The following is a 26,585-nucleotide window of genomic DNA, read 5'->3' as shown; positions in this document are numbered from 1 at the left end:
TCAGCCAGATTAGTCCAGCCCCTCCCCTTAGCAATATTCCGTGGAACGGGCCTCCAATACTGATTACATGGTAATCATACCCATAGGGCCCTTGACCTGGTCCGTGGACTTGTTTACTGCGACGAGAGCACATTACGAACACAAGCACACACACTACTAGTACGCGCAGGATGCCATGCGTCCCATGGAGCGAGCCACAGCCTATCATCCAACCAGCGGTGAGGGGCACTGGATGCAACTAGATTTGGTGCATAATATCAAGGACCCTGAATGGGGGGTGCAAGTTTTATGGTTTTTTTTTTTTTTTTGTGGTGGTTGATCGCATGACTAGGACCCTGAGCATCGAGAAACTCTGAAACGCAGGGACACTCGAAACTTGTCCAGAGTTAACCTAAGGTAGAACTGCCTCCATCTTCGTAACTGTCCAACGAGCGCACATACATAATACCACGTTGGAGAGTTTTAAGCTTGGGCAGTTTTTGTCTCTTGGGGTGGTGCGAGGCGAGTTTCGTTCACCGCCCTTACAGCTCTATCTAACTACCACCAAGGGTATGGCTGGCTTTGGATGGCCTTTTGTGTTTTGACATTCCAGTCCTTGACCTTACTACTAGATCAAGGTTGCCCATTGTGGTCATTGTACTGTATGCTCGAATATAACTCCAAATTCTGTCCTGCCAAACTTGTAGCAATGCCAATACTTACATCGAAGAATTTTTGTTTGTGAACCGACACTACGTAAACTCTGTTGTCGCCAATCTACGCATATTGTTTGTCCATTACAGCGAATGGAAGCTGGTTGATCCATCCGAGTCTCCTGGCACCACCAGTCAATCTTACATTGAGAAAATCTGCGATTTTTGCAATCTCCTTTGAGCATGGCCGAACCCGGCGACTCGGTTAGTATTCATGCGACGTAAAAAATAAGGCCCCTGGTTCTTAACATTACATCTCAGCCACCACCGCTTAGAAAAAGTAAAAATAAACAAGGGAATTCTCAATAATAGTTACGAAGTATTGGTCACGAGGGATGAGGCATGTCAGCGCCATGCTTCAAGTGTCAACTGGCGCTAATCAGCATACAGCATATGGGAAAATGGTGAAAAAGGACAGGCCGCTCAGCCGCAAAGTCAGCCCATTTGCATCCTTACTGATTGCACTTGGCGAACAGGCTTCTAGAATAGTGGTTGGTGACTGTCCGTCACTAGAAGCATGGAATCAGCCGGCGATCTTTGCCGAGTGGCCGGTGCAGCACTTGCCCTGGGCTGACCACTCGGGCGACAGAATAATAGCTAGCCTTTTTTGTTGGTCGATGTGGAAAAGCGGCCATTAATTCTGTCGCCCGGGTGGCCGATGGAAGAGTGGCTGTCACTCAGCGAAAGGTGGAGTTTTTGCCCCAGCAATATGGGAGCCGCGAACGACCTCTCCACGGAAGTCAGCAATGCTAGGCGAGTACTATGAAGTCATTGAAAGCCGCGGTGGACATAAGTCGGCGAAACTTGCATTTCTCAGCAGGCTGATTGATACCGCAATAGGGAGTTAACACGGCCCGTCCTCGGTCTGCTCACGGTCTTGCTGGTATGTTCTGGTTTAGGGTTTTCGGCGTTTGAATTACATAACATGCCAAAGTAGCAGCAAACGGCGAAAGTAGGAAGGGTCTGCCAAAGTGGTCAGACTGGCAGAGAACTGAACGGCCGGCGCCTGTGCCCCGTTCAAGGCTTGACGCGGCGCGACTAGCCAATCAGAACTACCTCCTCCACGCTTACTCATCTTTACGGGAATTTCTCGGGGTTTGCCCAGGAGGTTCGCTGTTCGCAGAGCCCACTGGAAGACCGCTGAAAGGCCGCCAAAGCAGCACCGTAGGACACTGAGAGCAACGACGGCCGGGCGGCAAAGACCGGGCTGCAAGGGTCCATTACATCATGCCGGAGTAACAACTTCATGGCACAATTCTGGGTCCCAGTGCGACTTTTTCTGTCCACGAGGCGTTCCGGCCCCAAGCTTCCAATCGCCGTTCGGGTCTGTCATCAATTTATGATAACCAACTCTTTGAATATAAGGACTATTGACCATCAGCTTCAGCCTCAGTCTCTTCATTCGCCTCAAGCCTCAAGCTTTACAGCATTGAACTAGCAATCCCTAAAGTTGCGACAGCAAGAACCATCCGAGCTATATACTTCTATTTCCGAACCCCGATCCGTCATCAGTTCGTCGTCATCAGGGCACATCGTACGACACCATCCCCACGACCAACAACCAAATCCCGACAACACCAAAAACTCTCAACCGCGCGCAACTAGAACAACTTCTCTTGTAGCTTTTCAAGGAGTTTGCAAACCACCAACTTCTCCAGACACAACTTGTCCATACTCTTAGCACACGACCCCCATAACCCGCAACTATGAAGGTTCTCAGCAAGGAAGAGGAGGCAGAGCACTACCAGGTTGTCGTCAAGGGCGGACTGTTGGGCGGCAGTCTCGGTCTAGGTGTCGGTCTCGCGGGTGTTCTCTTCGCCTCTAGACGCTACCCAGCTTTCCGCCAGTTGACGCTTCCTTTCCGCTCTTTCCTCGTCACCTCGTCGGCCACTTTCGGCGCCATCGTCAATGCCGACCGCGCCTCTATCCGCTACGGTCATGAGAAGGACCCTATGTTCGGCTACCAGGACGCTACGGCGCGTGCCGTCGCTGAAGCCAAGGCCAAGGAGACGACGATGCAGAAGTTCAAGCAGTGGGGCCGCGAGAACAGATACTCCATTGTTTTTACCTCGTGGCTTGCCTCCATGGGTGTCGCCTTCGCCTTGGTAAACCGCAACAAGTACCTTACCGGTGCTCAGAAGCTCGTCCAAGCTCGTGTTTACGCCCAAGGCCTCGCCGTCGTCATGCTTGTTGTTACCGCCGCATTTGAGATGAACGACGCCAAGACGGGCTCTGGTCGCTGGGAGACAGTTATGATCATCGACCCTGAGGACCCCGAGCACAAGCACCTCATCGAGAAGAAGATCCACAAGGAGGATTACGAGGGTCAGGACCTGTGGAAGGGTATTTCATCCCCAATCCCCCCAAATCGATTCAAGAAACTCGCGACTAACATAAATGAAACAGACATGGTCGCTGCCGAAGAGCGCCGCATCGCTGCCCGCAAGGCTGCCGAGCAGAAGTGAATCATCAATCATTGAGAGAAAAAGATCCGTAATGATACGACATCATCATCATCATCAACCACCTATCTATCTATCAACTCTTATCTTGTACGATTGCGAGCCTTGAATTTTCCTTACTTGTCACATGTTTTAGTAGCCTGAAGAAGCTATACACAAAAATATCTCTTCTCCCGGGAGATGGAGGAGAGCTCAATGGCGGCCTGGTTGCATTGCTGGCGTTTATGGGAGGGGTGGCTGCGCAGACTGTACCACACCATGATGTAATACCCGTCATGAGTGGGGGAGGGGAAGAGCGGCGTTGATTAACTTGAAAATAGTTAGACCGAAAGTCATCCAATGGATAGACCATCGGAATCAGAGGAACAACTAAATACATCCCTGTTTAATGTTAGCTTCGTGTTGCAAAAGCTCATATCGCGGTGACGTGAATCGTCGGCAACGTGCCCGCGGCGGGGGATGTTGCCCAACGCCCCGTGACGTCTTGTTAGCTTCATGCTACGGGCAAAGACGAAGAAAGATGCCCCTGGGCGCATCAATTGGTCTCGACCCAGTCTATTGCCCGCCGATCCCCCCTTGGCATCTGAATCGTGCTCGCTTCAATGTCACCATGCCTCTTTGATATTTGTACAGAGATGTCCCCGGCTTACATACGTCAACCGTGCCACGAAGGGACCTTGCAAACCTACTGAGTATCCGGAGGACATTTGTATGGCAAAGATCAGAGGGGGAAAACAAAAAAGGAGGAGGGGGGGAGGAAAGTATCGTGTGGTTGAGTAACCATTCAGATGATGCTCGGCCGCGGACCCCTCCTTCTCCTCCCCCTCTCTTTCTCGCTCATGGCGGGAGAAACCACCGATAACTCTGCTGATCCCCATCACCTCCGCATAACCATGAAGCCGGGGTTCGGCTCCCCCGAGCCAGGCGGAACGACGTCCATCACTATTTGACCGGCGGATCAATCCAGATGACGTATCTCGCCCAAATTAACGTCAAAGTGTATCTGCACCCATACATACATCATTTCACGTCACTGACTCGGTGAAGCTATGGACCCTGGCCATGATTGGCAGTCACGTTTGATCTACCTGCTCCGTATCTTGCGGGCCAATCCTGTAATACCAACACTCTGGCACACGAGTCTAGGCCTCGACATTTCCGAGGACGAATCTGGAAGGATCAAATTGTTGAGAAGAGGGCTTGTATGTTTCCTTTCTTTCTTTCTTTTATTTTTCATGTTTTTATTCTTTTAAACAAAAATGAAGCCTTTAGATTTAACTCACTGTATTTAACGGGGAAAAATTACATGCCTGCCTGCCGCCCACCAGGGTTTTATGAAGCCGTTCCGTCATCAAACATAAATACTGTAATAACTCAGAGGAGGATTGTAACGATACAGAGTAGAACAGGATACGAAACAGCACGCACACGTACACACACGCGCGCGCACGCGCTGTGAGACAAAGAAGACCGGCTAGCATGGATGGTATAGGAATAATTAGAAGCGCGCGCGCGGACGGCGAGAGGAACGGCCTCAAACCTCGATGGTGAAATGGCTGATTTGGGAGTAATATGCATGCACCGCCAATTCCAGCATCCAAACATCCCCAAAGACCTCGCTGCCGTCGAACCCGCCAATAACGAACAAGCGACTATCGTAGAGCACAGTTCCATGATACCCCCGACCGCTGGGTGGCAGGCCGTACACACGGCGACGGTCCCAGGTCATGGTGACGAGGTTGAGAAGAAGGACATCATTGGAGTATTCGTTACCGTCGTGGCCACCGATAACGAAGAGGTAAGAGCCGACGAGGGTGGCCGTATGCGACAATCGGCGGAAGGTGACAGGAATGGAGACGGCTTTCCAGACGAGGGCATCCACGTCGTAAACCCACACGTCGTTGAAGCACTCGCCACCGTCTGAGCCGCCAAAGATGATGAGCTTGCTACCCACCATATTGGCCGTGTGATATCCGCGGGGCTTCGGGCGGGTTTCCCGGACGCCGGGGGGCGGGGCCCGCTCAGGTCCAGAGACGATCTTCCAAGACATCTTGTTCATGTCACTGACATCGAGGCGCCATACGTCGTTAAGAGCGCGGACGCCATCGCCGCCGCCAAAAATGTAGATGCCGTTCTTATAGAGGCAAGCGGTGTGGGCGCGGCGTTTAGAAGGGACGCGGTCGCCTATGACCTTGGGGCGGTGCCACTTGAAATTAGTCGTATCGAGTACATATATGTCGTTATAGTACGCGGGACCGTCACCACCACCAAAGATGACCAGTTTCTTGCCAACGGCAGTGCAGGTCATGGCGCGTAGGGGCACTGGGATCTCGCCAGTTACGTGAGGAACGGACCAATAGAAGGCGTCGGCGTCAAATACGTATAACTCATTGAAGCAGGCGCGGGAGTCACAGCCTCCAAACACAAAGATATTAGACCCAACGAGTGTTGTGGTATGGGCGCGGAGGGACGTGTGAGGAGCACCCGATACGGGTGCGCGAGACCAGTACATGCCTGATGATGGAGCTGGAGGCACATCGGGCGCTGTTCTGGGGTCTTGAAGAGGAGGGAAGGGGATGTGTTGTCCCTTTGGAGCACTTCGAGCGGATGAACCGGTCGTTGAAAGCTGCCGTGTCGTCGTTGACGACGAGGGGATGGAAGCCTTGCCGGCTATGGCGGACGTCGAGCGCATGACGAGAGGACGGCGGCTGTCACGGTCTGAACTGGGACCGCCGGCTGACTCGGAGCCGTCGTTATTGCTGCTGGTAGTGGAAGCATCGGCGCTGGGTCGGTATGAGGGCGGCGGAGGTTTCGGGGGGTTCGCGCTCGTGGGAGTAGTACGTGAAGGTTGAGCAGACGAAGACTGTGCTTGTGAAGCTGATTGAGAACGTTGGCGGATTGACAATTCGGAGGGCTTGCGGCGGCGATCCTGGCTCTTGGACGCCAGATGCCCGGGAGTGTGGGAACGGGGGATGGGGCCACCCGGGGCGGAGGGAACACGGCGGTGCTGCTCGATGTCGCGGTCGCTCAGGTCCTCTAGATCATCAGGCAGGTCACCGATGACGCCGGGTGGAGGAGTGGGCGCCGGGGCGGAGATCTTTTGGGAGCGGACGACCTTCGACTTGAGGGGGGACCGGGGGTTCTTGTCCACTGACCTGGCCGAATCAGCCATGGTTCGGCGGGGGAAAGGTCATTCCCCCCCTCTCGCGAGGAAGTGTGAACTATTGATTCGAGGAGGCGAGCGGTTGCGGGCTAGGATGTAAAACAGTGTGCAAGGGAGGCGTCTAGGGCAGTTTGTTGGCTTGGATGGACGGTCGAGTCGAGGTCGCACGTGAGTCGTGAAGGGTTTGTTTGCCTGTCGTAGTTGCAATTGAGATGACTCGGGATGTGTGGTTGTTGTTTTGGTTGCAGGATGCTGGAGAATTGGAGCCCAGCCGCAAAGCCCACTCTCCAAAGGTTGGGTCTTGGGACCAGCTCCTCGCTTCGAGGTGCTTGTTGCTTGCCCACACCTTCATTTAATGGGGTAGTGGGTGGTGCTGCTGCCAGGCGTCGTACTAAGCTACTGCGGACGGTATGGCAGGGTCGGGTAAGGCAAGGCACGGCCTCGGTGGCGGGCCCTTGTTGGTGCGGTCAGGCTCGATTGCCCCATGTGAGCTACCACGGACCGACATTTAGCTGTCTTGGTCCCTAATTCCATCCACGTATCACAGGTCCAGGTCTGGTAACCCCCCTCACCAAAGCCAAGCTTGGGCCATCTCGGCCCCTGCATTGAGCGGTTGTGCACTCCGAACCAGCTGTTTCGTGCGGCTGTCACCGAGTGTCAGGTTAGATGTGATTGGTCTTGTGCATAACTGAGATTGGTACTCTGTATCTGATGGACGAATTGGCTTGCTTACAGCATCCCATTGTTCCGGATTGCTGCTGTTTGATATCAAATCTTTCCGGCTTGGCTCAAAAGCTGTGCAACTTGAGTTGTATTTTGCTGGTGGAAGTCAAGTTTATGCAAGAATAGACAATATTTCAACCCAATTACTACTCGAGGGTCCCTAATACCCGCCCGCATGGAGTCGCAACAGAACCACGATGCATCAGCTCGCACGTGTTAATTTCCTTCGGAACAACGCATCTCTCTTTTCCCCCTTTTTTTTATATATACATGTATTCCATTTTTAAGTACACGTTCTTGTCGTGGCGCCTTCTGTGTCATTAACATTGTTCAGAACATCTACGTTGTTCAACATCCTGCATCCCCGGTGGATTATGTATTGGCTCAGAAAGCCTCTCGCGAGTGTCCGCGAAGTGGAGAGCTACCAATGAAAATGCGTAGCATAACCTTGGGCAAAAGAGCACCAATAACGGAAGCCATATGTCTATGATTCTGGAATGGAGTAGCCAGATATCGTGAAGAATCACTCATTGCTACAAAAGTTCCATCTGTTAGCATAGACGGATCAAGAGGCTTGTCTATGGGCGAGGGAGCGACAAGGCAACTCGTCGGTTTGTGCTTTCTTGCAGTATGCCAGTCAGTGGGAAAGGTGCTTCAAAATCCGCCATGTTAAAAGCATGCCAGGTAAACCAACGACGATGGTATCGATACAGAGTTGGCGAACAAGAGAGAAACATAGCGGGCACTAGTGAAGAGTGTCGCTGGCGATTTCTCGCAACGAACCGAACAGCGCAGCCACCTGATCCACGCCTTCATACATACCCATTGGCCACTTTTCTGTTGTTGACTTTGAGATTAACTAGTTGCAATACTTTTGCCCGCTTCCGCTGTCTACAAGACCCATCAGAAAGCATATCTAACAGAACACATCTATCATGATACAATCGCTCAATAATGCTTCAGACTCTAGCTTTGCCGGCAGTTGCAAAGCTTCCGCAGGTCGGTCTCATCCATGCACTGATCTATTAACACACTTTCCCTGAGTCTCCCGTCAACAGAAACTGTACACGGCTTCTCGGTTTTTCGGCTTCTTAGTTTGTGTCACCAACGACGAGGTTAGCTAACTCGTTAGTTCGCCAGAGTGCGGACACCGTCACCTTGGATTCGATGGTTCATGAACTTAGCCCTCGAACCTTTCCCCTCAGAAACAGATGGCAAGCCGCGCCGCCGATCGGGGTTTCATTGACTGCAGAAACTATGATATGACACCGGCACTACCTGTATCGGATGACGCAAATTCCCTCTATCCTTCATCCGCCAATCTGCATCATCCAAGGAAGTTGGAGTTTAGATTCAACCAGGGTGTTTGGAAAGGATCAGATCACGACACCGTTAAATACTCTGGCCTAACGGTGATGACTTCAGGTTAGATCCGGATAAGGGGGCAAAGTAATGTTCGGATTCGGAATTGGCACTTCACCTCGTTAACGACCAGGGTCCTGGAGAACTACATGCTCCGGAGCCTTAGGAGTTGGGGTCTAGCGGAACCCGAAGTTGGAAATGGAGTTTTGGAGGAGCGGGGGGGGGGGGGGGGGGGCATTCCAATTGCTGCAGCACGGGACATGATTCAGTCCCAGCTCCCGCCAAGGTTTACGGCAGGTTCTAGACACCACGTGTATTGGATGGAGCATCGGAAGAAAGCAACGACCCCCCAATTTGCGCAATCAGCCTGATCAATTTCCTGAGCCCCAACATGATATCTCATTGCGTCATAGTCCAGCCAGCTCCGACAAGTCTGACGAACGATGATGGAGAATGATGTGAGCCTTTACAACTCCGATGCTTGCTCGCATGAAGCAAATGGTGTCGCTGCCTCTGGATTCCATCCAGACTAGAGCTGTTCCGCAATTAAATGGCAGGAGAGGGACGAGATGGACAACAATTCAGGCAAAGATAAGATCATCTAGCCAAGAAACAACAAGATAATTCCAAGTAATACAGGATAAAAGTATCGTGTACAAGTTGCGTCAAATGCCGGAAGTACCAGCTACTTCACCCACCAAACGGAGCCTCGTTTAATGAGAATCCCAGGAGAACATCTCCATGGCTACGTAAAGATGGATCTACGTCATTCAACCCCACCAACTGACCTCTAATCACTCCCCTAAGGCGACCGGGGGACGGGCATCAGCTTGCCGGGGAACGGGGTTTCCCTCACCTTCAGAGTACTTTGAGGGCCGGGGTGTATTGTAAAACCTGAAGAGTTCAGGTCGGGATGTGAGAAATATACAACTCCAATCCATTTCCTTGGCAGCCAAGAACTAGCGTTGAAATGTTATACTCACTGATATGGAACGCGTACCCGGCCATGACTCGTTGATATGGGGGTTCCAGTTTCCTGTAGGACGTCAAGTTTGACAGGAAACCGACGCTTGGGGTTTCCTTGGAAGTAAGGGTTGCAAAGAGGGCTAGCTACTAGCTTGAACTATGTCCCACCGTTGCAGGCGTCTTGGGACTCTCGGTGTTCTCGGCCGGCATCACGATCCGATATGGTGTAGTGGCCAACATGATGGCCCTCCCATCGCTGAGATGTCAGGCATAGTCCCAAGTTCGATTATCGGTTTCGGAAGAAACACGAGTGTGTTCTCTTTTGCTTTTTGTCATGTGTGACTGGCCAACTTATTAGTTTCTTCTGGCCCTCCGCTGTTGTATGTCATTCGTGATGGGCAACTTTGAGCACACCTAAAACGCAGTAGGCGGTCGCCTCGTGAATAAGATATGTGAGCAACTTCAACGCGTTAAGTGAGCACATGCGGCCACACCCACTGGAGAACTCGGGATCCCGTCCGCTCTCCCATCGATAAACCAGTGAGGGCCGGAGTAGTAGTCGGGTCGGTGACGACCGGCGAATGCCCGGTGTTGCATGTTGCTTTTTAGCATTGCTGTCTCCGTGTGCTAGAACTTGTCGCATAAACCATTCAAATCGAAAAGAGAGCTTTGGTTCGAATTGTGTTCTGGTGTGGTCACAAGATGGGAGAATGTTGAAAGCAATAACACAGCTGTGTATACTGTTTGGGCAATGATGAGATACCCTTCTATGGTGATTACAGACATGTGCCAAGACCATTCATTTCGACTGAGTCGATGTGTCACTTCTCTAAGGGAGCGCGCTTGTTAATGGGTTTGACGACTTTTCAAATATATGATGTTGCAGAGCATCTTGTGAAAAGTTAAGAGAGGTCCACATGATGCCAGAGTGAATAATGTTCTACACTTCAGGCAGTCCGGGATGTCTCGTTCCTCACTTTGAGATTTCCTTTCTCTTCATATTGTAAATTAAGTTCCCTACACTTCCCCTTTCAAGGATATTTCAAAATGGATTCGTTCTCAAGGTTATGGGCTGCTTGGGTTTGAATGTCTCGATTGCAACCACAGCAGTGACACGTTTGCTTCTCGCCATTGACAGAACCAACGCCCAACATGCGCTGAGAAATGGCCGAGCTAGCTCGCAGAATGAGGTTCAAACCATTTCAAAACAGGAACGCTTAATTATGCGAACAGCGGAGAATTTCATGGAGTATCTTGTCACCTGGTTTATATGTAAACAACATCGACCTCAGACACTGCAATTTCAACGCACCATTTATAGATGCTCTCTGTGCATCATGGGAAGTGGAATGGATATAAAATACGTTCTTGCGTAAGCTGGCTTGGTCCCAAAGTGACAGGAACAAGTTCACACTCCTGATGCGCACCTCAGACTAGACATACTAGCTGATGCCGTACTCTTTTGCAGGAATGCCTTTGGATTTGAATGTGCCTTGTAAGCAGAGCTATGAATAGAAAGTTTGAACAGACCTTTATTGAAATCTGAATGGCAATTATCGGGCTTTAATTACTCTCGGGTTTCTCCAACATGGCAGTATCGTGACGAATCACCACCCTAACAGCAGAGGGATGGCATATGATTTGACATGATTTTTAGAAACTTTACAGTTTCAGCATTTCAGCATTTCCGTGCACTCCTCCGTGAGGCACCCCTTGCTTTTTGTTGGACGAAGTCGTTTTGCGAAAGGCCATAACAAGCGATAAACCCGTTGTGAACTGGGGAGATATCTTTCTGTTGGACCGGATGACATACATGTTGGGCCATCGTATGATACGTAAAAGTTCCCGCCTGATAACTTTGAAAGCATGCCAACGTCAAGGTAAAGTAGTGACTTCCATCTACAGCTCCGTAATTATATCAAAACCACCGATTCTGAGCCAACTCCTTGAAAGGGGTTGTCAATATTCATATCTGATTAGGGATCTACCACCGGGTCATTAATTTTGCCGTCGTCCGCATGTTCCCTAAGCTTTTCCAAACTGCACTCCTGTAAACATCAGACATCCCAAAGAGCATTAAGATACCAATAACAACGCCTGGAAAATTCCTTGCGGATTGTCGCCGCAATTAAAGCATATCGTAGCGGTCAGGGAACAAGATGGCATTCGCCATCCTAACCAACGCCTTCTCTGTCGGACTTCTCCTCTCCTGGTCTTCCCAAGGAAGCAACCCCATGGCCCTAAGCCCGTCCTCTCCACCCGCATCGCTAACTTCCTGCACGCCAGGTCGGCCCATATGTCTCGTCTCGCCACGGCCGCCCCCAAAGTCTGGGCTTGGCTGGCCAAGAAGGAATGCCTTCCTCTGACGGGCGAGGTACAGAGCGTTGGTTTGTGTCAACGGGCAGGCGGGGATATACATGATGGTGGCAGGCAAAGCTGACAATGGCACTTTGTCAACGCCGTACACCATGTCAGGATGCCACACCACATAGTCACCAGGACGGACGGGCGGGATGCGCACGAGGGATTTATCGAATTGCAAATGCGGATGCAATGTCGCGTTGAGTTCCTGGGTATATGAGGGAACTGCACCCTGAATGATGCTAGTTTGCGTGAAGTCAAGAGACCAGTTCTCGCGAGCTAGGAAATTTGGAGATTCGGGGGAAGGATTATGCGGGGAGAAAAATGGTCGAAGGAGAAAGTAGGCGGTGGCGAGCTGGAGCATGGGGCAGAGAAGAAGTGTGCCATCGGCAGGGTCGATGTCCGACATTGAGAGCCAGCCTTGGAACATGCGAAACATGCTGCATGAGCCCGCTCCATTATAAAGATCTGAAGTGACCTTAAGCCGTGTGCTGCTTTCCCAGGGATCATAATCTTCCCACCGCCCATCCCATATGCGTTGATACGTGCCAGCATTTCCGTACCCATCGCTTTCCCACCGCTCGACACTGCCGCCGTCTACATGGGCATTCAGATGCCAAAACTCATCGCCCGGCGTACGGATCCGCAGACGGTCCGCGTAGGCTACGGGAAGGTCAACCGCTACCGAGGCGTTGGCGTCACGCGAGCGCCATAGCCTCATCAAGAACCGTTGAGTAGCGAGCACATTCGGATGGGCGCGACCCTTAATCTGCGCCGGCGACCAATAAATTCCAAAGAGGTGAGGATCGCGTGTCGGCCACCCCCTAGTTTCTGGGTTATCGGAGAGATATGTCTCCGTCTCTTCCCGCCAATTGTGGGCTTCCTCCGCCGTTACAACGTTGCGAATGACGGCGCCACCTCGGCGCCGGAGCTTGGCGGCAAATTCAGACACGCGGGCATGGTCCTTGAGCTCCGAAAAATCGATGGTGGGAATTATGTCAGACTTTGTTACGCCAATCAGTGCAATCTCAGCGCGGAGGGCGACCAGGAGTCGGTTCCACGAGTCCACTATGGCTGTTTCCTTGCCGGCGACGAGGCTGCGTTTGATCTGTGCGAACCTCGGGGGAAGGGGGATAGGCCCGCCGTTTTCCGAGAATATCTCGTCCGCACGCATGAAACCTCTCGGGCGGTTATCCATAGCCGGCGGGAAGTTTTGGGACCAGAGTAAGCTGGGAGTATCAAAAGGTGAAATATACTGGGAAAAGAGATCGGGGGAGTAGGACATTGATGAGAAATCCGGTGGCGGTGGAGGCGGCATATCGCCAGCAGCCCCAAACTGGGCTCCGAATAATTCATCATCCATGGCGTGGAGAAAATGACTGTCGGACGCGAGACGTATCGACAGGCCTCTGGGTCGTGTGCTCGTCGTCGTGTGAATGGATTGGGCATGCACTGAGGTGACGGTGGTCTCGGCGCCTGCCGTCAAGGATCCGGGGTCCTGCAGATCACGCGTCCCGGAAAAAAATCGGGCGGGTCGTTGGGACTCAGCGAGGGAAACTGGCCATTGCTGACCACAATGCAGCCGGCCCGCTGTGCCGCTTTAAACTTCATTCGAACCTGCTCCTTCGTGTAAGACCAATGGGAATTTTTTCGGTCATCAAGAGCGAATGAAAAACAGCGTAAACAAATAAGCTCCGCCCAAGAATTTCACATTCGTGGCCTCGGAACGCTGGATGCTCCCCCATGATACACTCCAACTATAAGTGCATGCACCGCGGACCCCATTCCGGTAGAACCCCCGGACCCAAATCTGGGCATGCCATCCGGTCTATGATGCTCATCTGCCGTATCGAGTCGGGATACATATTCCGCCCCTTGGGACTTAGGCCCTAGAAGCTTATTATGCCGCCTTCCCGCGTTTCGATCGTCGAACTGGGCCTTTGTCTTCAGGCACTGCATCAGAGCTCTTCTTCCTCTTCGCAGGTGCTGGCTTTTCTACGTCCTTCTTATTACTTGTGGCCTTGGAAGTCGAGTCATTGGGTTTGGCTTGAGAGACGGGACCCTCTTTTTTGAGCAAGACGTAGGCCACTTTCTCAACATCCATTGCGGAGACACCCAGTCTCTTTGTTAATTTTTGCGCCTCAGTGTTGAGGGAATCGTATTCCTTCGTGTTGTATTTGAGCGATGCTTTTTGGCCATTGTTACAGAGCCAATAATATGCTTCATCGGAGAAGAACAGAATCTGGTCCGGAAAGTGTACCGCTAGCAGAAGCGAAGCAGTCGCGGGACCAATGCCCTTCAACTTGGTCAAGATATTAAGTGATGCAGAAGGATCTGATGTGTCTTGGTAGACATTAATGCCTTCTTCCACGATTTCCTGGACTGTCGAAGAGTCGTTCGATGACACAAGCTTCATCAGGGTCGGCCGAAATTTGCCGTGACGTCTGCAATGAAGTGTCAGACGATCATGACCATGTCAACATGGGCGCCTCTCTATAAGCTCAGTACACTTCAAGTGTCTTATTCGTGGATCGTGATAATGTTCAGACATCGCGTCCCCACCAATGTACATTAGGCCTGTTGGGCAAGGGGCCGAATTAAATAAGCATGTACTTACAACTTCCAATCAACCAGAGTCTTGACATCGTCATGGTCCATGGCCCGCTTCTTGTCATCATACGAGAAGTGGGTGGGAGCTTCAACGAAACGGAACTTATCCAATTCTTGCAGGGTCTTCTGACCAGGCTTGGCTATATAGCGTAGTTAGGTAAATTGCAGGCAGGGTTATTATAGATGCGGGGGAGAGCGCGACTGAGGGCCGACGTACCGCCTTTGGAGGCTGAAATGGAGTCAATCAGAGGTTGGTAGCTAGCGAGAAGCTCCTGAAATTCTGTGAGAGTCACCTTGTCTGGCGACGTGATTTTGGAGCTGGCCATGATATGTGCAGCTCGGTGAACCGCCGCCGAGGTGGAACAGTTGGTGCTGTGATGTTCCTAATCAGGAACAAGATTCAACTCGGGAGTGTAAGCCGGCAGCCGAGATGTTGGAGCCGGGTAGTGCAGTCCTCTTTCCCCAGACCGACGCGGTTGTCAAAACCGAGGGTCGATAAACGCGACTTCAAAGACAAGACGCGTCGTTGACCATGAAACCCAAAAGCTTGAATGAATGGAACCTTGCACAACGTTGTGTCTAACAAGATCTCAACCGCAGATGACAAAGACGACGCTAGGTGTGGTATGTAGGGTTGGGGCTAAAAACAACAGGTAAAAAGCATACCATCTCATGTCAGTCACCAGGTGAATTAGGTAGTAATACTTAAGGTGCCCAAGCTTTCCCCTGCAATCAGATAGCTATGGGTCCGTGAAACAGAAATGGCAGGCCAACACGTGAAAGATGGCGGGATGAAACGGCCTCTGAGGCTTTGTCCGGGGTCGTATATAATCCGTCTTCCGGGGGCTGGTGTTCAGACAGACAACTATCTTAGCTCCACAGTGGAGGCAGCCTGTTGGCCGTACACTATGAGGGGGGCCCGTGCATCGTCTTTTTTGCAGAGCCCAAGACAGTCTGGACTGCCGATCGGTGCAGAAGCGCTACGGGGTCGTCCGAGAGGGAAAAAAAAAAAAGTGTTTGGTATGCGCCCGCTTCGGCTCGTCTTTTTTTCTCTTCCTCAAAAAACCCCACGACTTTTACCGCCGTCGACGAATTTGCGCACGTAGCACTCTTGCAAGAACAACACCGAAGCTCACGAATCTTTCATACTTCCCGTCCAAATATTCAAGATGGGTAACGTATGTACTCGACACCCCTCCCCCACCGCTGATCAGGGTCTCTGGTGGAAACAAATTGAGGGGCAAGTTGCTGACATTTCGGGGATACAGGGCGCAAAGGCTCAGCAGAAGCGGGAGCGCAACCAGAAGGATGCCAAGTCCAAGGGCTCTCAGCTCAAGGTGGTACGTTAAGAGCCTCCTAACTGGATATCACAGTCAGTGACATACCGCTAACGAAGTTGGCTACAGAACGCCGCCGCCAAGGACATCCAGTGCCAAATCTGCAAGGCCACTTTCCTCAAGACCACCAAGGCCCCTGCGTAGGTTTTCCTTCTTTAGCATTCTGCTCGGATGTCTTCTTTCTTACTTATACTGATGCTTCGCCTCTGTAGCCTGACTGAGCACGCCGAGAACAAGCACAGCAAGGGTCTTGCTGACTGCTTCCCTTCCTTCATCGCCGCATGATCACGAGTCGTAGAATGAGAAATCTGGAGTTTGGGGGGTGGTTGTGAGATGTTGTCTTGAAGAACGGGGCGCCGTGGTGTGGCAACGGCAAGGCGTAGTCAGGTGAGGCGGGGCATTCAGCGAAGGCGTAATATTGGATTTCTGCTCTGTTTATATCGGGAAAGACAAATACGAGCTCACGATTGTACAAGTTTTTATATTTCCCCATGTGCACCTAGCTGGCTTCCGTATTCTTATTAAAAGGCCGGACCAGGATTTGACACTCGATGAGTAGTCGAAGGAAACCAACAACTGCACAGAGGCGGCAGCCGCACCCCCTTTCTCATCTTATTTCGCCGCAATCGCCTGCTCCTGGCGGATCGCTGCCAGGATATCAGGATACCACCGTTCCCCCACATCAGGATGACTCTTCACACGGTTCCGCAGCGTCGCCTCGCCCAAAGTTTTGGCCACGCCGCCTGTTCTGAACGTGAACTCAACATCATCAAGCCTAGTCCCGCCGTTTTCTTCTAGAACCTTTCTCCTTTGCTCCTTAATCTCATTTGGCACCTGCCCGACGCCTACGGTCTCTAGGTCCACAAAGTCTGCATCCCCCCTGACACCTTGAAAAAAGGGAATCGAAAACCGCGCGCCGTCACCCGCCCTGGGACTTAGCACGCGATGTGTTGTAGACATACAAACGCCTTGCGTCAGCGCCTCAAGCCCCTGACCGATGGCAACGACGAGTGTGCCATCAATGGGTGGTGCATCAATCCACTCCCCTTTCATGTTTTGCACCTGTAGCCCGCGGTGGTGGCTTGCTTGCAGCAAATAGCTTGACAGCATGCTGTCCTTGTGCGGACCGACGCCCTGGCCCTCAACACCGGAAGTCTTGTCTAGTCCAAGCTCTTGGACGTCTGGGTACTTTACAATCTTGAGCTTGTGCTGCTGATTCTCGTCAAAGTACTTGTTGAAAGCGTCAGGGGGGAGGTGGATGGCCTCAGCGATGAGAGAAGTGAATGCTATAGATATCTTGCCCATGCGATTCATGTAATCTGTGAAGGTATCGCGGAAGCCAGGGAGGATGTTCTCTGAAGGCCATTGGTTTGGTGCCAAGAGGTTATAGTAGAGGGGATCATCAGGACCAGGGATGGGGTGCTCAGTCGAGAGGTCGATCTGTTCCCGGTGGTCAATCTTGCCGGCCGTAATTTCGGCCGACAGTTGAGAGTAACCCAAGAAAGACTTGGCATTCTTCATCTCAACCTTGAGTCTGGCGTCAAATGTCAGTTCGTTTGGTCAGTCATACCAAGGATGGTCAGTTTACCATACTTTTCTTCTTGGGGGATGTCAAAGAAGGCCTTGCCCTCTTTGATTACTCTCTGAAACAGCTCATCGGGTATTCCGACATTCTTCAGATACAGAAAACCGACTTCCATCAGGGCATGGCGGAGCTCTGCCAGGAACTGAGGTTTCGTTTCGGCATTATACGCCAACGACAGGTCAAGTACCGGAATTGACGTGAAAGACATTGTGCATACGCCTTTGACAAATACAGATTAGAAGTAATCACACTCAAGTCTTGTAGTGATATGTGTTGAAATTGCGTCAAAGCGACTTTTAGGACACGATTTCTCCGCACGTTGGGCGTAGGGCGCAAGGCAGACTGAAAAGTATCGTAGGGGAGGAAACATGTTCCTGTGACATTGGCACCCCAAGATGTTATGTAATCCAGCATCGATTAGTTCTAATAATTCGATGGAATGGCGTGCTATGGCAGCGGGGCGCTGGTTGTTCGGTCTGCGCCCGGCAGTACGGAGCTGCGGGGTACCGGCATGGTCCTCGGGATGTCACTGACCGGCCACCTTATGAGTCTCTGATAACACAAACATCTAACCAAAATTCACATACCCCACTGTGGGCCCTTTCGTTTGTACTCATTCTATTATTGGGTATATTGCACATTGTCGATAACTTTTGTAGTCTATGAAGATGCCAGGGGCTTCGTCGCGAGCATCCCTGTAACCTTGTAGAACATATCCTCAATGGAAGGCATAGCAAACGCTGGCGCCGCATCGAATAGCTCTGCCAGACGCTGCCTGTTGATGACTGCTGGTTGGGCATCGTCATCATCCAAATCCATCTCTTCAGAGGGTCGTTCCTCTTCGTTATCGCTGGCCATTTCCTCGTCCTCGACTTCAGCATCCTCAAGAATTGCATCCTCTGCAACTGGCTCGGCATCCAGCTGCATTTCTTCCAGCGGCCTGGAAATAGCAACGGCGGCGGCGTCTGAGGCCTCAGCAATTGTCCAAAGCTGTGCAGAGTCGTCAACGGCAACGAAGCCAGATGAACTTCCGGTGGAAACCAGACTGGTAACACGGTGAGGGATGCGCTTGACGCACAACAACTCAGGCTCCTCTGGTCTCATGACAGCAAGCTGGGACGCTTGACCGCCGGGCACGACCACAGCAAATGTTCGCGATTTGCGATCGATAGCCAAGTGGCTGAACTCCTTGGCCGCAGTGGCATTGCGTCCGCTGGGTAGCTGGATGCCATACTGGAGCTCATCGGCCACGACATCATATACTCTCAGGTCATCAGAGAGGGTAATGACGTAAGGGGAGAGAACCTGCAGACGACGAATGTGTCCCTTCCAAAGATTCTCGAGCGTGAGCCTGATTTCACCCGTTGTGGTGTCGACAACGTAGACAGCACCATCGTTAGAGTTGCCAAAGGCGACGAATAGCGTTGAGCCATCCTCTGAAAAGCAGAGGCTGCCGCTGCGCTCGCTGCCATTCTCGCCAGTGATTGCAAGAGCATCGGCACCAACATTGCTTCCAAGAGCAACTGCCAGACCACACGACCAAGAGTGCAAAACCTCACCGGTACTGTCCTTGGAAGCAATACCATCCTGCTGCCTTGCCCTGGAATGCCATATCCGCGCCATGCCGTCATCTCCAAGCGTGGCGAATCTGTTTGATGTGTGATCCGCAGCAAGGGCCAGTACAGTTTCGGGCCTGCTAGTGACATGAGGGCTGTTGATTCTAGATGACAAAGAAAAGGGTTCGTCGCCCTCGCCAGCAGCCCAAAACTTGAGGTAAACCTCGCGTCTTTCTTTAACAAACTGCTCGCGAGCTTCAGGGGCAACCTTTTCCAGGTCACGTTGAGGCGGCTGCCAGTCATCAACCGTAGCCAACCAGCTGCCGTCTTGAGAGAAAGCCACGTGAGTGATGCGAGGTTCTGAGATAGGATTTCCCTTGGAGGTGATGTTAACATCTGTCGGTTGCGTCCTTGCGAGAGCCTGTTTTGAGATGCTTCTGAACGACTCCATATCGAACGACTGCAACAAAGGCGCAGACTGCAGTTCACCAGCCAGCATTGCCTGTTGACCAGTGCCAGTGCAAACATACAGTCTGGATGGTTCTGCAGGGTTCAGAGCGGCGGGTACCGGGTGGCGCACATCATCGGATACGGACCAAACACGCTTGACGAGCAAGTCTTTGGGTGTTGAAGTGAACCGAGCGGCTGACTGAATGCCGGATATGTAAGTTGTCGGTTTCATCTCTGCAGTGGAAAGAACCATGGCGGAATTATCATCGAGATGCACGGCATAGGACGACCCGGTAGGTGAAACGACCACATTCTCAATGCTTCCCGACAGATGGGGGATATGGTCCATCCTGCCAGTGTCCATCTGCCAGAGGACAAGGACATTCTCCGAGCCACCAGAGATCATGTAGTGACCTACAAAAAGGGCCGTCAGCAAATAGTGATCGTGTACAACGTGCTAGTCACTTACCATCTTTTGACCATTTGACGCTGTGAACAGCTCTCCTGTGCCAGTGATACTTGCGAGCCTGCAGGCTGTCCTTCTTAGACTTAGGCCCATTAAGATTTTGCAGCTTCCGAAGGATGTCATTGTAATAGTAAATGGCACCTCGAGCTCCTCCAGCAATCAGATCAAGAACAGGGGCACTGTCCTTCTTGTTTGTGATTCTGATATCGGCCGAGCAGATAATGTCGGTGGAGTCAAAGGTGAAGAACTCGCACTCCAGGCTAACATCTGTTTTAGAGACTTCGGGCGTCACTGTTCCAATAATAAGACCGGCTCTGGTAGCACCGAAAATAGTTTTGCCATCGCCGCTCGAGCGCAACAAGTGAATACCCTGATCTGCCTCCTTCGTCGTAAAGAGAATCTCGGAAGTTGGCTCGGCAAAATTAGGGCCAAAGTAGGCCACGATCTCGCCCTTCGACAGCTTCTGTGTTGTTTCAGACATGTAGATAACTTCTGTCTTGCCATTTTGCCCCTCAACCGCTGCAACAGTCATGTCCAGCGCGGTTTGCGACTGGGTACGGAACTCATCGTAAACCTTAGTTCCCTTCTTCCAATTGACCCGCCAGACTCTGCCATCCGAGCAGGCAACCCAGACAAAGTCGGGCTTGGTAGGCGAGAGGCATGTCGCCACGATGGTCGGCGCGAAAGATTTGTCGGCATATGTGTTTTGGACTACCGGGAGGGGAATTCTTCGGACAAGGAGGGATTCGGCCACTGAGTAGATTTGCAATGATGTGTTATATGTCAGGATCAAGTACCTAGCCGTAAGTTAGACGCATTCACGAAAACGAGACGTGGGCATGCTCACTTCTCTTTCTCGACGAAAATGGGGTCGATATCCGCCATACGGCCGCCCATTGGCAAGGACACTTGCCATCCGGGCGCCTGGGCATCTGTGTTGCCCAGCTTGACGAGTTCGGTTTCAATTTGGTCGTCGGTAAGGTTCTTCTGAAGCTGAGAAAGCACGTTCAAGGCATTGTCGCGAAGGTCGCCTGCATCGGCCTGGCTGTTTTTTGCAGGCTTGCCTCCTCTCTGCCGAGTGCGCTTTGCCTGGCCGTCCTTGTCATTCTGATCTCTCTTCCTCTTCTTCGTGTCGGCGTCCCGAGTCCTCGGGTTTGAGGGGCCGGCCATTTCGTAATATACACGCCGAAAAGTTACAAATGAATGTCTGTTTCTTGGTCTCGGAGCGGAAAAGAGCGAAAGGGGAAGAAACTACGGTCGACTGGCCTTCGACGATTTGGCTTAGAATTCCTTCTCAGTTCGCTCACATACGACCCTTCAAGAAAAAAAGTTCAAGAGTTCCCAAAGAAAATTTGGGTCCCGCTTCCGTCGCTGAGCAATGCAATTGGCGGATCACCCCACAGTCAACCTCGATAAGATAAGGCTCGGAGAATCTCCGGACCGACAAATTTTCTCTTCGCAGGCTAGCCAAGCAGCGCGACTAAAGTTTCTTTGACCGTGGCGGTGGTTTGCGATTGCAGAGAGCTTCAACTGCGCAGACGATACCAGATACCAGTGACTGTACGGCACCACGGCGGCTTCCTCCGACACCGATACTTCTCGTGCTTTGTAACCAAAATGATTATTCCTGTTCGCTGCTTCTCCTGCGGAAAGGTTAGTGAATGCGCCGCCTCTTCGACGACAGGCTCGATATCTAACTTCCCCTTACAGGTCACTGGCGACCTCTGGGAGCGCTACCTTAAGCTCATCGACGATGGCATTACGGATGGGTGAGTCTGTTACTTCTCTGTACTTCCCATGCAGCCAATTTTTGCTGACAATGGGAAACAGCGACGCGATGGACCAGTTGGGCCTTAAGCGTTACTGCTGCCGTCGTATGGTCATGACCCACGTTGACCTTATTGAGAAGCTCCTGAAGTATGTTTTTCATTACCCCTTTGACCGGCTACAAAGTTCTCATGTATGGTAAAGGTACACCCCCGACGGACGCAACGAGAAGAAGATGTCTCTGAACCCATAAATCCGTCACGGAAGGATGGTATGAATGGAGTTTTGGAATTTCAAGAGCATTGCAAGGCGTTATGGTTTTCTTTGTGCCAGAAATGCGAGACACTCCCGGCTGAACAGTGGCCTACCTACGAGCGAAAGGCGGCGGCGACGGCCATCGTGCCTATCCCACTGGATCACAGCGATGCACAATGGCAAGCCTAGTGCCTCAATTACTTGCTTTATGTAGGAAAGTCGACAAAGAACTGCAGGCACAAGTAAAAGGCAATCGGGCGCCCCCGTGCAGAGAAAATAGCCAAGACAGGTTCAGGCCTGCAAGAACTTCAGATGGGCAGTTGGAGGTGGCTGGGAAATTCGGCTCGGAAGGTCTCGCAATCTTACCTTATTTCTGCCGGTTGATTCGCCTCTCATCATGTGATTAAACCGCATGTCGGGTCTTGGCCAACAAAGCATCCCTGGCACGTTTCTCAGTCGTTTTGCTGAGTAGCCCAGGTTCTCTTGCAAACAACCGCAGCATGTGGGTTTGGCTTAAAGATGTATGTGGCTATATCATACGAGTTAATGGGCAAGCATCTGGTCATATGCAGCAATGCCACTCTTGATGTTGTGGCGCGTCAGCCCAAGTGTTGGTGCTTCCACCCAAGGGGGAAGATGCATTTTGATCTGGCTTTCAAGTTAGAACCAAGTAAATAGGACAGCCAGAGTAGCTTCGGTTCTTCCGTCAATGCACCATTGCCATGTTCACTCTGATAAGTGACGTAATGCCATGTCGCATCTGTCATCCTTAGTCTGCAAAAATCTCAAGCAGGCAGCAGTCTGGCCCAACTTGCTCAGAGGTTACGGTCTTGCTGGCTTCATGCCCCTTGAAGATGTTCAGTACAACGAATGACACGGAGCGCAGTTGCCTCCGTCAAGAGGCCCACTTGCTTGTCGCTACCTAATGTCTCTCTCTATCAGTGGTGGCCACCAGTATCCTCCGCTATTGTGCATTCCCAGAATGCCCAAACTTGTAAGTTTAAAATATCTCTAGTGGAATGAACCAGTAAGGCATCGACATAAAGTACTGTAAGGGCCGTAGGATGAGCCCGGTGGCCAAGTCCAGGACCCGAGGGAATGGAAAGGGCGCGGCGCTTTTACCGCGATGAGGATGCGACTGCACCAACGGAGTCTCGGAACCAGTTAACACTCACGGTCTAGAGCCAGACCTTCATTTCGAGAAGGGTGATGATTTGTCGACGGGACGCAGGGCAGTACCAACACGTCTTGGATTGACGCACAGTGTGTGGAGTCTGGCAAAGAGTCCGCCTGATGGACGCATTAATGTAAACAACTGTCTTCCAGGAATAGACTGGGGAATGAATCCCACAACTCCCTTCATTGAGCCCACCTAGTGAAGTATGCTGCAGAAGTTTGACTCCGTAGTAACCGCGGAAGGGTCTAGCTGGCGCAAAGGCAGTTGAGATGGCTTGCACTGTCCAGAGCACAAAATTACACTGCTGCTTCTCGGTCACACAAGATGGAAGCGTTATCCCGATTGGGATTTCTGATCCGGAAACACATTCATAGAAGAACTTGTTGGCGCCTATGCAGGTTGGCTTGCATGCGTGATGCGTCGTGGCGGCAGGGATACCAAGTACAGCCTAGGGCCTGTTGTAATCCCTGGAAGTTTGCAGTCGGGTCGGGTAATGTGTGTTGTGAAAGACGACGGGGGAAATAGGTCTATTATTCCTCGGCAAGCTCTTCCCCGTCTTTACGTGGCTTTAGATAACAAGGGCACGCCAAAGCCTGGCGATATAGACATCGAAGTTAATCCTTCCAAGTATTGAGGTGGAGAGTAGTTGCATCAAGTGCCACTTCTTCAAGCAGGACGATGACAGTCAACAGTAGTAAGAAACAAAGATAATCTTAAGGCAGCTGTCCACTGACAGAGAGATTCAGAACGAAGCGCTATCAGGTGGTGATCATGGTTGCGAAACCAACCTCTTCAAGGAGGGAGGGGGTTTGCCAGGGTCATGTTATGAAGGAGCAACCCGCCAAGCTGAGAAGGTTGGGTTGATTCATGACATCCGCATTTCCGGTTGCTTAAGATCAGGACCTCAATAATGCTGGCTTTAGTGCTTTCCATGACAGCCTATGACCAAGCGCTCGAGTAGGTAGGACATAAGACAAAAGCCGCGTTGTAACTGATGTTGCATATGACTGTTTTCAATCTGTTACATGACAACTAATTTGGAGGTTCCTCGGGCTCAAATAACGAAGCCTCGTGTTGTTCGGTTCATAGCCTGAGAAAAACGCGGTCACGGAAGAAAAACAATGTGATGGTGTGATAACAGCACCGCAAATAAGGAGACTAGAGTCTAGATCAAAACATAAGGAGCAACTGACAGTGTCAAGCACCGGTGAGGAGAAATACGTGCCTGTCGTGCCAGTAGGGATCGAAGCCGTTGGCGGATCCGAGCTTCTTCACCACCCCAGCACAGACGGAAGGCTTGTATGGATGGAGTGCCTGCTCTGCCTGGCAGTCTGCCAGTGGGCGGGAAGTCGATCAGTGGGAATGGTCCACTTTAATCTGAAAAACGGCGTCGCGAACAGGAAAGGAAAGCCATCGACCAAATCGTCGGAATTCACAGTCACTATGAATAGAAGGAGCGGAGACTTGGGGTTGGTCAGGTGCAGGTACGTATAGATTTGAGCGTTGAGGCTTGCTCATCGTCTGCAATCTACAAATTGCGACGAACAGAAAATATACTGAGCCCTACTGTCAAGTCTCACAGATGAAGGCATGCACTTTAACCCTGTGGGTGACAGCCCATCGTTCTACAAGTCATCACTTGAGTCTCTTCTTTACTTGCAAACCTAACCAACAGACCGGATTACTGCTGGGCCTGAAGCCTCTAGACCAGCTAAGGCCCTTTTTTACGGCGATACAAGCGATGCCTAAACGGCACGTTGGTCCAAACAAGAATGAAGTGCGTGAGGCTTTGTTTATTTGTTGACCCAACGACTCGAACCACTGCAGAAGAACCCTTGTCAAGCGTCATGTTCGAGGCCACTTTCAATCGAATTACGTTGGAGCCCGCAAATGAGGTTGATTACAATACAGTTGAAGTGTGCAAGTGCATTTGGCTCCAACAGCTGTCCCCACGCCCAGCCATGCAGAGTCTCACCAGGGCGGCAAACAGCACCCAAAACAGGCTGATGACACGATAGACAGGGAGAGCCGTTCACGAACACGCATGCGTGCTACCGCATCTAAACACACAAAACAAACGCATCGTCGGAGCGTGACTGAACCCTCGCGTTTTCCATGACACGGCATCAGCGTAGTGGCCCTCCAAAGTGTTTGCATGACCACAGGCCAGGAGTTATTAGAGATATCCGTCCATCCACACTTAATGCGCGGGCAGACACGCTGCACGAAACCACAATTGGGCAAAAGTTCCGTCCAGATATGGGAGACAGCCGATATTGTCGAACTCAACACACCGGCTCAGCCTAGGCCTAATGACTCGTCTTTGCGACCTTTTTCTTCTTCTTTTTCTTTTATAAATCCTGTCGATGTACAGCATAGCGCAAGGCAAGAAGAAATTGGGATAGGAGGCTGAGGTCATACACTCTTCTTGTACATGACGTTTAAGCCTGCAATGGGACTCTGGGCACTTAGTTTGTTCCCTATCTATCGCTTCTTGTCCAACATCGATGATGATGCCGTTCCAGTAACCAGCCAAATCAGTTCTTCCACGTCAAAATCCATTTTACTTTGTCACACTCATTCATTCTACCAGAGACATGTAAACAACACTTGTCAATCAACCCTTGCTTAGATATTCTTGTAGTACAGACACTGTCCTCAGGTTATTTTGTTTTTGGGAGGATTCCCTTTCCTTCCCTCTTCAAGCTTAAGGCCCCCTCCATCTCCGTGTGGGGCGGCGGCAGAACCAGGGGTGTTTATGGTTCGCTGGATGATGGATTGCCCACTTCTGCTAAGCGCCCACGCCTGTCTGCCCCATGCAGCCCACAGCTCGACGATGCTCTTCTCATCCACTGACACAACATTGTGCTCGGATTTGACTGGTCGAACCCGCCAGGAGGTGTCTACTATGCCCATGGGAAAAGACGCGCAGCTGCACATCTAAGTGGCTAACTTTCACTCTATGCCTGCAGGTGCCTGCCCTACCTGCCCAGGCCAAGCCGACTTCGTGGAGTTCGCCCCGCCGCTGCTCTTCTGCCGGCCAAAATGAGGGTTTCTTGGGTGCTTGGGTAGTGAAGTGCTCCAATACTCTCCTCCCACGCAGCTTGCGGATTGGATCCCATCCGAGGAGGAGCTTTCGTCGTCCTCTTCTTCCTCTTCTACAAGCGCCTCGTCTCTTTAACTCGAGTGCTTGAAGTACTGACAAACCTCGACCGTCTTTCCTAGATTCCTTAAATCTGATTCGGCCAGGAAAACCAAAAAAACTATCGTCCACCATCTTTTTCAATTTTTTTTTTCATGTGAGGTGCCTTTCTATAGGGCAGAACTGAACTTGACCAACAATACATACAGCATAGAGACTTTCGCATCCGGTTGGATTGCTCCCCAACACAGCACCCGTCTTTGGGTACTTCTCGGTCACGGTGTACAGACACTTCCGTGTCTTTTCCTCTGCAAACCCAAGCCTTCTCGTTATTCCAACAGAGGATTGACAATACTCTAGTCTGTAAAACCGGACTACCCGCTGAGGTGCTTGTGCAGTGGAGGCTTAACATCCACATCAGCCGTCATCTGCCTGCCTATCCGTTCTTTCTGTCAGTTTTCCTTCTTGCCCAGCTACGCGAGCCCAGAAGGACGACTAGGCAGTCGGTGGA

General features: G+C 51.4%; 8 protein-coding genes across 8 annotated transcripts, besides 1 other annotated feature; 3 read left to right on the top strand and 5 right to left on the bottom strand.

Annotated features, from left to right (window-relative positions):
* Window positions 1–2,398: 2,398 nt before the first annotated feature.
* Window positions 2,399–3,157, top strand: CTRU02_209942 (uncharacterized protein; the record flags this gene model as incomplete). Its single annotated transcript, XM_036720757.1, has 2 exons — window positions 2,399–3,035; window positions 3,099–3,157. The coding sequence occupies 2 exons, from the start codon at window positions 2,399–2,401 to the stop codon at window positions 3,155–3,157; spliced, it is 696 nt and encodes a 231-aa protein (XP_036587598.1).
* A 1,531-nt stretch (window positions 3,158–4,688) lies between these two features.
* CTRU02_209943 (rab9 effector protein with kelch motifs) lies at window positions 4,689–6,326 on the bottom strand (the record flags this gene model as incomplete). The annotated part of the gene is made up of 1 exon (XM_036720758.1): window positions 4,689–6,326. One exon carries the CDS (start codon window positions 6,324–6,326, stop codon window positions 4,689–4,691), a length of 1,638 nt encoding a protein of 545 aa, XP_036587597.1.
* Window positions 6,327–9,830: 3,504 nt separating this feature from the next.
* Window positions 9,831–9,965: a sequence feature (Protein overlapping with rRNA (CTRU02_209941, KAL0935350.1) was converted to a misc_feature.).
* A 1,531-nt stretch (window positions 9,966–11,496) lies between these two features.
* On the bottom strand, window positions 11,497–13,092 carry CTRU02_209940 (uncharacterized protein; the record flags this gene model as incomplete). Its single annotated transcript, XM_036720756.1, has 1 exon — window positions 11,497–13,092. One exon carries the CDS (start codon window positions 13,090–13,092, stop codon window positions 11,497–11,499), a length of 1,596 nt encoding a protein of 531 aa, XP_036587596.1.
* A 537-nt stretch (window positions 13,093–13,629) lies between these two features.
* Window positions 13,630–14,665, bottom strand: CTRU02_209939 (DUF1479 domain protein; the record flags this gene model as incomplete). The annotated part of the gene is made up of 3 exons (XM_036720755.1): window positions 13,630–14,173; window positions 14,347–14,479; window positions 14,557–14,665. 3 exons carry the CDS (start codon window positions 14,663–14,665, stop codon window positions 13,630–13,632), a joined length of 786 nt encoding a protein of 261 aa, XP_036587595.1.
* An 843-nt stretch (window positions 14,666–15,508) lies between these two features.
* Window positions 15,509–15,961, top strand: CTRU02_209938 (uncharacterized protein; the record flags this gene model as incomplete). Its single annotated transcript, XM_070205366.1, has 4 exons — window positions 15,509–15,517; window positions 15,608–15,679; window positions 15,746–15,816; window positions 15,889–15,961. The coding sequence occupies 4 exons, from the start codon at window positions 15,509–15,511 to the stop codon at window positions 15,959–15,961; spliced, it is 225 nt and encodes a 74-aa protein (XP_070061014.1).
* A 327-nt stretch (window positions 15,962–16,288) lies between these two features.
* Window positions 16,289–17,469, bottom strand: CTRU02_209937 (isopenicillin n; the record flags this gene model as incomplete). Its single annotated transcript, XM_036720754.1, has 2 exons — window positions 16,289–17,210; window positions 17,270–17,469. The coding sequence occupies 2 exons, from the start codon at window positions 17,467–17,469 to the stop codon at window positions 16,289–16,291; spliced, it is 1,122 nt and encodes a 373-aa protein (XP_036587593.1).
* A 452-nt stretch (window positions 17,470–17,921) lies between these two features.
* Window positions 17,922–20,903, bottom strand: CTRU02_209936 (WD domain-containing protein; the record flags this gene model as incomplete). The annotated part of the gene is made up of 3 exons (XM_036720752.1): window positions 17,922–19,681; window positions 19,737–20,530; window positions 20,581–20,903. 3 exons carry the CDS (start codon window positions 20,901–20,903, stop codon window positions 17,922–17,924), a joined length of 2,877 nt encoding a protein of 958 aa, XP_036587592.1.
* A 447-nt stretch (window positions 20,904–21,350) lies between these two features.
* Window positions 21,351–21,753, top strand: CTRU02_209935 (DNA-directed RNA polymerases I II III subunit 10; the record flags this gene model as incomplete). Its single annotated transcript, XM_036720751.1, has 4 exons — window positions 21,351–21,386; window positions 21,444–21,502; window positions 21,564–21,650; window positions 21,705–21,753. 4 exons carry the CDS (start codon window positions 21,351–21,353, stop codon window positions 21,751–21,753), a joined length of 231 nt encoding a protein of 76 aa, XP_036587591.1.
* Between the last annotated feature and the right edge of the window lie 4,832 nt (window positions 21,754–26,585).

The sequence above is a fragment of the Colletotrichum truncatum genome (genome assembly GCF_014235925.2).
Source record: "Colletotrichum truncatum strain CMES1059 chromosome Unknown Contig_0006, whole genome shotgun sequence".
Classification (NCBI taxonomy): Eukaryota; Fungi; Ascomycota; class Sordariomycetes; order Glomerellales; family Glomerellaceae; genus Colletotrichum; species Colletotrichum truncatum.
The sequence above is the reverse complement of the archived record's forward strand: the minus strand, read 5'-3'. Positions and strand labels throughout refer to the sequence as shown.